This window comes from Girardinichthys multiradiatus, chromosome 5 (genome assembly GCF_021462225.1).
Source record: "Girardinichthys multiradiatus isolate DD_20200921_A chromosome 5, DD_fGirMul_XY1, whole genome shotgun sequence".
In the NCBI taxonomy this organism is placed as follows: domain Eukaryota; kingdom Metazoa; phylum Chordata; class Actinopteri; order Cyprinodontiformes; family Goodeidae; genus Girardinichthys; species Girardinichthys multiradiatus.
In genome coordinates, this window is record NC_061798.1 from 42,739,999 (window position 1) to 42,753,810 (window position 13,812).

At 36.9% G+C, this 13,812-nt stretch overlaps 1 protein-coding gene across 1 annotated transcript in view; it reads right to left on the bottom strand.

The window, feature by feature from the left end:
- fhdc1 (FH2 domain containing 1) overlaps positions 1-13,812 on the bottom strand; it is a 42,139-nt gene that overhangs the window by 14,911 nt on the left and 13,416 nt on the right. Inside the window, exons 2-3 of the mRNA XM_047364373.1 lie at positions 5,859-6,588; positions 3,857-3,918 (exon numbers count right to left, since the gene is read on the bottom strand). Of these exons, the coding sequence (XP_047220329.1) occupies positions 3,857-3,918; positions 5,859-6,332 (536 nt within the window). The 5' untranslated portion in view covers positions 6,333-6,588. The remainder of the gene's footprint in view (positions 1-3,856; positions 3,919-5,858; positions 6,589-13,812) is intronic.

The window sequence follows — 13,812 nt, forward strand, 5'->3', positions numbered from 1 at the left end:
GCTTCATTGCTTGGGCTCTGATGTGTGCTGTCAACTCTAAGACCATTTAAAGACTAAAGAGTTTTATTTCAAAACATGTTCAGTTGATAAAACTTTGTACAGCTGGACTCCAATAAAGTTAGAGAAACAGCTCAATGACGATCATTAGAAAACAGATGACCTGAGCTCAGCTTTGACTGTCATAGAAAATGTTTATACTTCTGTACCGATTATGTTGAACTTTATTTTCATAAATTTACAAAACTGACTGAAAGCATTTTATTGCCATTATGAACAATTTTGAGTTTTTAAAAACAAATATTACTAAATTCTATGTTAGAATACGTCTGTAATGTAACAACTGTGGACAAAGTGAATGGATGTGCAGCCCTTTGGTGACAATGCAAAACACAACCTAGAGAAAAAAATTAATTTGATCTTTAGGCACTAAATTGATATCAGATTGTCAGTATGACACAATTAGTTTGTATTTCTTTAATTGAAAAATCCAAAACAGAACAAAACCAAACTTTTTGGACAAATTCTGCAGCATGAGCATTGCAATCCAGAGAAGCCATATACTTTATATTGCAATTAAGCATCACTGCTACAGAATTTACTTGAATGCACAACAAATCATTTGATACTATGCTGTGCAGTCCCTTTGTCTGCACCAATGAAAATTCACTTACATTGGCATGCCAAATACTGCAAGTGGTTCCCAAAACAGTGCATATTTTCTGAGTGATTTGGGTTATAATTATTTAATCTCTTTGATGCACTCATGAGCTGTGTATGCAGCACTGAACCTTCAGTTCAAATGATTATTTGATCAGTAAGTATCGACAATAGAAAAGAAATAAGACAGGGACATCCGGAAAAAAAACTTTTTGTGTCCAGACACGGCAGCACAACACACATTTTGACCCTTTCATCCCAATACACATGCAATATACAAAATGAAAGTGCATCATCACACAATTATCATTTATGATACAGAACTTGATGTTTACTTTCAGAAATGACAACATACATGGCTAAATAAAAAACAGTGCAACAGCAGCTTTAAAGATATCGCTTTCAGATTGTTTTGGGTTTCTGTCTTCCTGTGCTCAGTGATCACGGATCATGTGTTTATCGTGGTTCCTGCTCATTACGCGCATGTTTCCTTCAGTTTTGTCACGAAGGCTAATATTACTTTGATTTGGAGAGCTGCAGTTTTAGTTTAAATTATTAAATCAATCTGCATCTTGATTTCATTCCTGCATGTATAACCAACACATTTTTAGACCAAAAATTAAAGAGCTTAGGAATGGTTTAAAACTTCTGCACAGCACTCTTTATTTTTATTGAATTCAGCGTACGTTCCTGCATTTCTTTTGTTAATAGGAGCCATTTTGTTATGAGTAGATTTCTTCAGCTGCTTAAATTGCAGTTTTTTAGTGCAATATGTTTTTAGACTAAGTGAAAGTATATATAAATATATATATATAGATTGACAGACAGACAGACAGACAGACAGACATAGAGATAGATAGATAGATAGATAGATAGATAGATAGATAGATAGATAGATAGATAGATAGATAGATAGATAGATAGATAGATAGATAGATAGATAGATAGATAGATAGATAGATAGATAGATAGATAGATAGATAGATAGATAGATAGATAGATAGATAGATAGATAGATAGATAGATAGATAGATAGATAGATAGATAGATAGATAGATAGATAGATAGATAGATAGATAGATAGATAGATAGATAGATAGATAGATAGATAGATAGATAGATAGATAGATAGATAGATATGACAAACTGACTCCTAGGACTTAGATTGACTGAAGTAGACCAGAGACAAATTAATGAAAGCAAGAATAAAGAACATAAAACAAAATAAATACCCTCTTGTCTCACTGAATTGGGGCTCACAGGAAATGAAAAAGTGCCAAACAGAAACAAACACTTCTGCAGTGAGGTCAGACTCTAACATATTCCTCAGGCAAATGTCATTAAAATATATTGGAGAGCCATGCAAATCTGTTGCCATGGAAACACACATTTTGAGCTCTACTGCATCTCAGTGTGGTCAAACTCACTCTGAGATTACTTTAAAAACTTTATTCTACATGAGGGAACCCTTAAAACACCTAACGAAGATTCTTACTAAGATCACCTCAGTTACGATGGTTCAAGCGGATGTCTATTTCAGTCAGGAAGTAAATCAAAACCCTAAAAGAAGAATGTGTTTAGAAATGTCATCGGTGCTCTTTCCCATCTGCCCAGGGGACAGCATAAGCAGCTGAACTCTGATTTTAATTTATCTTAACTTCACAAGTAAGAATAAGTTGTGCACCTCTTTTTTTAGGAGTGTGTTATCATCAGGCAGCATTTATGAAATTACACAGAATATAAACTAAAACTTTTTTTCTGAAAATCCAGAAAAAAACATATATTAGAGCACAGAGATATGGAAACAATAAAATGTTTCATAGTACTTGTAATGCCTACATTACATTCAGGAAAACAGATATAATGATAAGACGTTAGCAGGAAGTACAGAAACATTTTTTCCCAATTTCCCTCTAAAATTCATAACATGTCTGTGCTTGCCCTTTTAAACATTTATCTTTCTTCTGCTTTTTAAAATTATTCAATAAACTAAAAGAAAAGCTATAATGCTAAACAATAGTGGGTTTAATTAGATTTCTCCAACAGCTACCACATCAATATGCCCTCGGCATAAAGAATAGTGTAGAACATATAATAAACAAATCATCTAACGTGATACGATATGGCCGTCAGCGTCATTTGAATGAATGTGTCATGTTTATTTATAACATGATCTTTATCATGTCAAATTTTTGAATTTTAATTCATGTTTTTAAATAACTTTTATCCAGAGAGTGAAACATCCCAAGCAAGCAAAGACATACTGAAAACCCAGCCAGTTCTGAATATACCTAATGTCTATGTACACAGTCCGGTTCCAAAGTTGCTCTTACACTGTTTCTTATCATGTTAATATGAAGGCATATCTAAAAACTATTTGGAGGAATGAAGCAACTTTCTGAACTAAAATGAACAACATCAAATCTTTTCATGTATATGTTTAATATTTGTGATGTGCCACCTTACATATAGTTTGTGTAAATTGGGGTGAAGGGTGTAACATTTAAAACATGCTACTGCATCAGGGTGCTTTTTTGTTATTGTATCACTGTGACATTTTTTTCCATAACTAATCTCTTGACCATCTTGGGCTGAAACATGAATGGACTAAACACAGTCTATGAGTGCCGTCAGTAGGACCAATTATTATTCACCATAGTATTAAGAAGACAGAATTAAGTCTGTTGTCATATCAATTACTTCAATCATGCAGCATGCTGAGGTGAGTGAATCTTCATCAGTGCCTCTGCACAGTGTAGCCTGCAATTAAGTAACGTTAACATTAAATTATTAAAAGAAATTTGATGAGCAGAATATGTTGTGTTCCTAAGTCACAAAACTCATCCTACACCCTTGTTTAACCCTTCCAAACAATCTGTGACAGCTGGGACTAACCAGAGACCATATTACAAATGTGACAGCAAAGTTGGTGTCATTAGGGATGCAAGACATCTCTGCATTTACATCGGTATCAGCCGCTGTTAATCATTTTTTAACATATCGGTATCGATCCCATAAGTAAAACGGGGCTGATATTAACCACTGATGTTCATTTACATCTTGATACCATGTTGCCATAGGTATGACAAAACAAAACAAAAAATAACTGTGTTTTGGAGACACTGTCCAGTGTGGTCATTCAAACTGAAGTTAAACAACATGCCCAACATTTCTTACAGGTAAAGGGTGACCGACTTACTTCTTAAACTGCTTGAGGAAAATGCCCACATTCATGCCCCTCTTTGAGTCAAGGATGCTGACCTGAAACAACAACACAAAAATAGAACATGTGATTTAAACAAAGACCCATCTCACCTATATGTAGACATCCAGAATAATGTATGTTTGTGTTTTAAGCGTCACAAAACACCACCGGATAATAAATTCCCACTAGGTCACAGGAGTGGTTCTGCATTAAATAATACCTTCCCTTGACATGGCAATCAGACACCACTGTCGGCTCAACTAAGAATTAATGAGAGCAGGTTCGGCTAACTTGGGTTAAATCAAGTCCACATATAGTTTCAACAAAAATAATTAAATGCAAACTAAAAACAACTATTTTCTCTGTAGTACTGATCTGTCATTTTAGATGCACTATCTGCATGTACTGCTCTAGATTGGGGGTGTTGCTTGTCTTTTTGTGTTAAAAAAGGAGTTAAAGAATTCACACTTGTGTTGTTTGAAACTGGTGAACTGTGTTATAAGCTTGACCATAAAAAAGGACATAAAACATAAGACTTGTGCCTGCATACAGAGATGCTACCAACAAATGCAACAGATCTGTTTTTGTAGGATGGGTTTACCTGATGTGACTCTTGTTAGGTGTTCTTTACAGCCCAGAGGAACTATGCATAGATATATATAAGCTTGTCTTTATTAGATCCCTAAACCAAATACACTGCTTTGTATGAACAGAGAAAAGCTGTAACAAGACACGGTCCTACCTTGATGTCCTGATCCTGTAGGAGTAGTCAGAAAATATATGCAGCACCTTTTGATTTACAGCTTTATTATTCAGAGAGGTAAGTAGCCTGGCTTGCCCAAGTTTGCAAATAGTCCTTTGAAGAGGTTAAGAATGTTATAAATACCTAATTCAGGAGCAACATATGAATGAAGCCAACTTGAATTTTAAAAGAACTGTGCCCCTGGAAACATTTCAGATGGTCTGTAGTTAACTGTTGATCTGTTTAGTCAGCATATTATAATGGAGTAGAACCAAAAAAAAGACTGTCAAATTTAGCAAAAATACTTAATTCATACAGAATCCACCCAATTATTGACTCCTGGTAAAGGTGTGCAAAAGGCCCCAAAATAAACTAATCTTTTACTTGAAAGGCACAATTTCCCACCAAAAAATCTAGAACATTTTCATTTTTACCTTGAGAACATTTGGGAAAATAAAAAATCTCAAGTTTATTAATATTTTAAACTCATCAGTCAAAATATTTACCTGGCACCCCTGCTGTTAACATGTAACCCGGTTTTGCAAACTGAACAGCACCTGATCTACTCTCACATTTCCCAGGTTTAGAGAACAAAAACAGAAAGATCTGTGACCAATTATCTTCATACAATCTCTCCTGATTGTCCAGAGTCCTGGTTTCTCAAACGCTCTCTTATCTTCGGATCACCCCTCAAATTGTATAAGGTTTAAATCTAGGGACTGAGATAAATATGGAAGAATGTTGATTTTGTGTTGGTGAACACATGATTTTATTGTTCTGTATCCTCATTCTGATGAAAGATCCCGTTTTAGTTTTCTGGCAGAGGCCACAAGACCTTTATCTAAACTCTCCTGGTCAAAGAGTCTGTAATGGCATGGAGGAGAAACAGGCCCACAGCACCACAGATCCTCCACCACACTTAGCAGTGGGTATTTGGTGTCACATGTAGTTTAAACACCAAACCCACCAGGAGTGTTTGTTGAATCTTAGTTTTATATGATGACAGAACACAGTTCTTGTTAAAATCACAGTAGCATTTTACATAAAAGGAACTCCTGCAGGACCTGGCTTGGTGTAATTGACTATGTGCCACGACCAGCGCAGGTTTGAGAAGATAACCGCTACAGTTGTCTAACAGAGAGCTTTGAGACTTATTCTACCTTAATTTATTTTAAGGATATTTGAAGGGGGAGAAATAATTGTGCAGGGTACTGTTGTTGTATTCCTGGTTAAGTTTATACTTAAAGCACTCACCTCATGCTTGCTGCTCTCCTTAAAGGAATGCGACCTTGATATGCGAGTTGAGGTTCCAGTTGTTGCCATCGCGCCACGTAAACCCGTCGCTGCATCTTCCTGCTGCCCGAAGAGCTCCTCCACGGAGCGAACGTCGATCTGGTACTGCTGCTGCCGCACCGCTAGCGTCCAGATGTTTGGCTTCCCGCGCACCTTCTCCTCTGGGATGGGCTTCCAAAAGAAGCTGCGCACGCGGCGTTTTTTCCTCACATTGTGGTTGGTGGGCGTCGTCGCCAGGGGCGGGGGTGGTGGGGGTGCCCGTGGGGCTGGGGGAGGGAGGGGAGGGGGTGGGGGTGCTTCATGCTGGGCATCGTTTAGGGCGTTAGTCTGTCCAGACATAGAGGATGGGTCAGAGGTAGTAATGGAGGAAGTGGTGCAGCTGCTCTCCTCACTGCTGCAGCTCTCTGGCTCATTGGTTGTCGATAAGCAACTCATAACAAGGACAACAAGATTTAACCATCAGCAAGCTCTATGCTGAGAACATTGATTTGAAAGATTCGACAACTGCTGTTTTCTTCTGCATCTGTGTGTCACTTTGCTGCTAATTGAAGGTAGGAGTCCTTTCATCTAGTCTCATCGAAGAGACAACATAGTTCCTGTCTTCCCATCCCCATCCCTCTGATGGTCCTCTGTCACGCTGAGCGGAGCATTCAAAGGCTGCTTTCCTGGGGTAGGGGACAGAGGGCAGCAACTGCCATGGAGTTGCAGGAGCAACAAAAACACAACAGTGTTACACAGAGAAAGCCATGCGTGCAATGAAACACAATCTGGAATGTGGCAAAAAAAGGTGGTGCAACAGATCAAAAGAGAGGGGATACCCGGGAAAAAGTCAAAATGAGGGAAAAGGCAAATCCTATTTTTCTCTATTGTAGAAAGGCTTTTGATGTCTGGCTGTGGGGCATGTAATGATCAGCTTAGCCTCTGTTGCATAATGTGGTGCCATTACTATAAAGTTTACATGTAGTAATCCAGTCACAAAGATAACTTATATAACTTTAGATTAAGATAAAAGCATCAAATCTATACCTCAAAAGGAGAACCTCAAAAAGTCTGTGAAAAGAATATGTGAAAAAAATAACTTGGTATAAAGGTAGAATCTCAAATCCTGTTGGAAATCAGCCTTTGGTTCTGAAAACACATGCAGACTTTCTGCCTAAATTTATTTTAGTTTACTGGGCTGATGTTTATTCTGAGTGTGACACTGAGTCATCTACCTGCAACCAGGTCACAAGCCCCAAACTCACACACCTACCCCTGTGCACATTGTATATATTTATTAGTGATAGACATAATTTCTGATTCTACTAAATATGATATACATGACTACCTTGTAAAACTGTTAAACATATTTTATTGTGATTTTGGTTACTAGACAAGCACAAAGAAGTGCAAAAATGCAAAGTAGAAGGAAAATAATACAGGGTTTTCTAATTATTTTACAAAGAAAAACATGAAAAGTGTGGTGTGCATCTACATTCAGCCTCCCTAAGTCAATACTATAACTATCTTGGTTGTAATTGCAGTTGTTTTTTGATTTTTGTCTCTACTAGCTTTGCAAGTCTAAAGATAGAAATTGTTGGAGATTCTCAACTGGAATATGTATGGACCTTGAATAGTCCATTGTAACACATGAACATGCTTGGGCTTAAACCGTTCTATTGTAGCTTGTCACTCATCCAGGACAACCTGAAGTGTTTCACCCCTTGTAGACTACTGCTAATTTGTCTTACAGCACCACAAAGCTTGGTTGAGGTATGTATACCACTGATGCCTGTTGATGCACATTTCACGCTTACCAAGGATTAAATTGAAAGCACATCTGGTTCCAATACCTAATTTTGCTAAATTGCATACTAAATACCTAAATTTACAAGTACCAGCTGGTATAATCATATTAACAAACTCTACTTAATTTAAAATGTTTGACATCTGAGACTAAATATTTTTTTCTTTGTTTAAATGTAAATAAATTCAGGCAGTTAGGGGCTAATAGAAAGCAGCTATACTCCCTCTGTTTTTTCTGAAGGAGTTTCACCTCTGATCCAGAATGTTAGAAGTGGGACAACTAACTGCAGTTCGATGCAGCTCCTCCAGAGGTACCACAGGCCTCTTGGCTACCTCTCAAGTTAAAAGTCTTCTTGACCAGCCTGTCATTTTAGGTAGAAGACCTTGTCTTAGTAGGTTTGCAGTTGCGCCATTTTCTTTGGGATTGAACAGCACAAAGTTTGTGTTGTTTTGTTAGTTTTAAAACCTAGCCCCGCTTTAAATTTCTCCACATCTTTCTCTCTGTTGTGTTCCTTTGTCTTTATAAAGCCATTTTCTTTCTCTAATGTTCTCTAGCAAACCTCTAAGGCCTTTACAGAACAAAATACATACAGGTTTGTGGCTATAATGTGAAAAAGGTGAAAACTTTCAAGGGGTGATTACTTTTACAAGAGACTGCGTGGCTTAAAAGTAAATTGGGTTGCATTTGGACCAGACTTAACAAAGATATAGTTTAGGGCAATGACTGGTCAATCTGAGACGAAAGAGGGATAGAATGGTGCATGTAAAGGTGGGAAGGAAGGGTTGCTTTTTTAATCAAATGCCAAAAAGAAACCCCTAAAAACAGAAATGTCTTCCTTTGTCCCTGTATTATATCGTAAAAGAATATAATAATCTGGGAATATCCCATAATCTATTTGCTTTTAAAAATTTTAATCTCCATGCATAGACTATCAATTCTTACAGTCATCAACGTTTTATTTTTTTATTACTTTTGTTTCTCTGAATCTCCCCAGCCAGTCAGTCCTAAATATAGTTCTGCTGGATAACACTTTATCACACTGACATTTATCAATACCAAAAATCTGAACATCTGTCCATTAACCTGAATTAAAACTGATTTCTATGTAACTTTATACAGATTGTTCTATAAATAAACTGCTGTTTTCTCTCTTCTCTTCCGTGTCACCAAGCAGCTGAAATAACTTGAGTCTGCCATGTCTCATCTTTGTTAAATTGGCTGTAGCTCTCAGTGGGAGTGGGACCACTCACCGCCACCACAGTGGACACCAGTGGCTTCAGTTGTCTGACACTCCTTTATATAAACAAGCAAATGCCTTACAAAAAGATGCTATATTAATTTTAAACAGCTAAAGATCATTATTCTTAAAATGCACACATTACTTTCAACACCAAGAAAATAACTGTTTTAAAAAAACAACTACAGATCAGATTGTTCAGATAATAAGTTTAATGATAAATAAATGGTAAAAAACAGACTATTTTCTGGGAATTTCTCTGCCTCTAGTGTTTACTGGTAATTTTCCTACCGGTTTCTAGCCCTGTCCACCTGATACCAAGAGTTTGTTACTAATTAATAAAGCGTACGTCACTAATCTGCTCGTGTTGCCAGCATCAATCTGCTGCTGAAAGAGCCAGACCACACAGTCATTCATGCTTCATTAATGAGACTGTGAGCACGCAGAGTCACCTCCCTGTGCGCCTGGTAATGCAGCAGACCAAAGACAGTCATAAATCCTCTCAGCCTCTTCCTACAGTGTTCCTAATCTGCTCAGTTGACTTAAAAGACCTGGTTTTAAAAGCTAGGGATTGGATCAAGAAACACCAAGAGGGTATCTTTAGAGGATCTTTAAAAATGTTTAGAGGAGCAAAGTTGTTTGATGGCTGTTATCATGATTAGTGTTATTGTTGATGGTTTAAATAATCATTTAATATGTTTAAAAGCAATAGTTTTAGGCTTTAAGCAGTGACAACTCTCTGCCAGTCTTTTTTTCTAGGTTGGATGCTAAAACTTCCTTAAAAGAACACATCTTCTTTCCTCTAGAGTTGTGCACAGCAGTTCGTAGCCCTTGTGTGCATAAAATCTGAAGCAGCAGCTAAGTTGAGTTTAGGTAATGAATCCCAGAGAGTCCATCAATGCAAGAACAGAAACATTCCACAGACTGAGAAGACGTGAGTTTAAAGGAATTTATAAGAAAGATTCTTTATGATTAATTGATGAGACTTTCAGATTTTTTATTGTTCAAGAATGAAATTTATGCCAATTCACTGTCAACCCTTTCCAGCTCCAAATAAAGCGTTCCCCAACCCACAGAAGAAATTGACAAGCAGAAAGCTCTTGCACAGTTTAGTACAAATGCACCCAGACACACTATAGTGCTCAAAGTATTCACTGACCCCTCCAAATCCCTGAATTCAGGTTCCCAATTACTTTCAAGTCCACAGGTGTTCAAAAATCACTTAGACATGCAGACCTCTTCAAAAACATCTGTGAAAGAATGGGTTGCTCTAAGGAACTCAGTGAATACCGGCCTAGAACCGTGATACAATCCCTATAATGCAATCTTGAAATTCGCCCTCCACTCAATTGTTTGTGGTATGATAACAAGTTGGAAGCGATTTGAAATGACAGCAACTCGGTCATGAATTGGTAGGCCACATGAAATCACAGATCTGGGGGCAGCAGATGCTGTTGTGCATATAGACCTCCAAACCTCATGTGGCTTTCAGATTAGCTAAAGAACAGGGACGGTTTTGGGATGCATCTGCATCCAAGCCTTAGAACGCCAAGCTCAATGCATAGCAACACATGCAGTGGACTTCAACACATGAAGACATTTATGATAATTTGAGCCAGTTTGGCGTGGGAGAATGTGACTGGCCTGGACAGAATCTTGACCACAAACAGATGGAAAATCTCTAAAATAAATTTGAGTGCAGAACCAGGTCTTATCGCCCAACATCAGTGTCTGACCTCACAAAGCTGCTTCTGGGAGAATGCTAAAAGATGTCCATTCCTAAAAAGGCTCACCATTAGTATGGAGGACCAGGAGAGTCAATGAAAAAGAAATACAACCATTTCAAATTTAACATTTAAATGATACATTATAAATCAAATTTGAAAGGCGTTTTTGTAATTGCACATTTTAAATTGAATTAATAAAGAGGAATTGTAAAATGTATTTATTAATCCATTATTAAATATTGCAATTTGAAATGTATTTTCAAATTGTAGTTCTATATGGAGATTTAAAAAACAAAATTCATAAATTTGAAATACCTTTCCTTATCAAACATTTAAAAAAGTAATTCCTTTTTCACCTTATATTTTCAAATCCTTTTTGCAATTGCATTTCTTTTTACTTTACCATCTCCATTTAGCTTTTCCGCGACCCTTCTGGTCCCTGAGCACACTGAATACCAAGTGAAACCAATCACAGTCGCTCCTCAGATGTAACCGGCTCTCTCATTGGTTAGACAGCCACACTTGTATCACAATACTGTTGGCTATCTAACCAATGAGAGAGCTGGTTACTTCCGAGGAGCAACTGTGATTGGTTTAAATTGGTTTTCAGTGTGCTCAGGCACCAGAAAGGTCACGGAAATGCTAATTGGAGAGCATAAAGTAAAAAGAAAATGTAATTTTCATTTTCAAATCCATTGGAAAAAGGATTTGAAAATGCAAGGTGAAAAAAAAAAACAGAAATGGAAAAAGAATTATCTTTTTAAACGTTTAATAAGGAAAGGATTTTTGAATTGTGTTTTTTAAATCTCCATTTAGAAATAGGATTTGAAAATACATTTTCAAACTGCAGTGTTTAATAATGGATTAAGAAATACAGTTAACAATTGTAACAAGTAATTCAATTAAAAATGTGCAATTACAAAAACGCCTTTCAAATTGGATTTCTAATTGTATCATTTAAATGTTAAATTTGAAATGGTTGTATTTCTTTTACACTGACTCTCCTGGTCCTCCATACATTAGTGTTGATGCTGGTGTAACTGCAAAAGGTGGGTCGACATCATGTCACCCGAGTTTATATACATGTGAAAGTAAGTGACTCAATACTGTGCAGCAGTTATTTATGGGGGCTCTGTCTCAGCTGCCATTTCAAATCTTTATAAGTTTCTCAACCTACATAAAGGCACAGGTATCATTTCAATTATATTAAAAATCAATTCTAAACTTTAAAGTCATTTTTCAAGTTCAGATGCTCCTTTCTGCTTTAAATAAAGGCGCTCAGGTTTGAGGTGCAACAACAGCTCTCAAAATGAGCTCAGCATTTTTGATTTTTGATTTATGTCACACTGCATAAAGAGACAACAGCAAGGCCGTTGCCAACATTAATCACCATTGACAACATTTAGCTGTGAGAAAACTCATCTGTAAATAACAGGAAGCAGAGAAGCCTTGAGGTGAGGAAAGAAGACGTGGTTCCACACATCCACCAGCTGCTATGAATGAACACCGAGCTTCCTATACACCTGTTGTTAACCCTGAGGCACTCCCACTCCATCAGTCTTCATTATAGACAGAAAACACCACTCCCTTTTTTCTCTGACCAGTAACAAAAGCGAAGTAACAGACCAGTGAGACCACAAAAAGAAAAATCAGTAGGAACACCTCATGTTATAGGTCTAACTAAACAATGGAGACATGTTAAAATTTCATATGTTTAATGTGTGATATTCTGAACACAAACCCCACTGCTGCTGCCTGCAAATACCTGTTTCAACATCATGTCTTGAGAGAGCAATAAATAATTTAAATTAAAGAACAAAAATCTTTATTGTATTAATTTGCTGCCAAAAATATGAAAGGATAAGTAATAAAAAAAATCTTATTAATGGTAAACAAACACGGAGGGAGCCTCTGGTAAAAATGCCACAGCTTTATATTATTATTTACATATTTATGTGTTGAAAATAACATTTTAGGTCCCATATAATATTGATCCGTTTTCCTAATGTTTTACAAACACACGCACATCTATGCTCCGACTGAATTTATTTAGAGCTTTCTAGTCATAGCGGTTTACACTAGAGAAACACTGACACATTCATACTCAGATTGGTAAGTGTTGACATGTCAAACGAGGAAGCTGGAATTGAACCGACAACCTTCAGATAGCAATACAACCACTCTAACCCTTGAACTAAGGTCACCCCATGGTCAGAACAAAAAATGACAGGAAAAAACTCCTAATGATGATGTTGATGGAGAACCCACATGCAGACATGGCAACAGGAAGGTCATGATAACAGAGAAGAGTTAATGAAATAATAGAGAAAACCTAAAAAAACTAACGATTGTTGGTCTTAAACGTTTGGTAAGCGCCGGACCTTTTTGGTGCCTTCCTCCTGTGTTTTTTACTTTTTGGTCACCTAGTTACAATCCAGCTGCACAAAAAGCAAATCCTTGGTACTTTTTCCTGGATCTTAAGATTTATTTCAGGGGTGTTTCAACTAAAAAAGGTAGTATTAGCTGAAAACCTGGAATAACCATAAATACAACTAAATAGAAATTAACAATAGGAACACAAATTGAAAAATACTGCAATACTTCAAAACACAAGACCCAGAACTCAGAAACAACTGGAACTTAAAATACATCGGTTCATGACAACCAAAGACCAAAACTGATAGACCTTCAGAAAGCTGGAGAAATTATGATCAAGAATAATTTAAAAGATTGTAGTAAATTATAACTGCTTGGAGAGGTAAGGATTAAGAAATTTTGTCTGGTATAAAACCTTGAATGAGATTCATCATCTTAGTCTGTATCCTATATTTTGTGACCATCTACAGTCTGTGATTGAAGCTGAAGTGAATTAGTAAATATGATCTGTGGGAACATGGCTGCTCTTCAGAGGCTTTCCTGTGTCCATCTCCATCGGTAGCATCCTCTGTTTGTTTTTTAAAACAATCTTTTCTCCTTTAACTGAAAATTACTTTAACCGGAGGTAGATGTCTTCAGCATCACCAAGTCCAAAGCAAACATACCTCCACTCAAAATCCCAAATGTGTAAACAGTTGAGGTCAAGTCACCACCGCTGGCCAAAACAATTCTGTTGCTAACTTCGACTTTAATTTCCTGAGGGGTCAGCGGGTCCCTGCAGAAAACGGG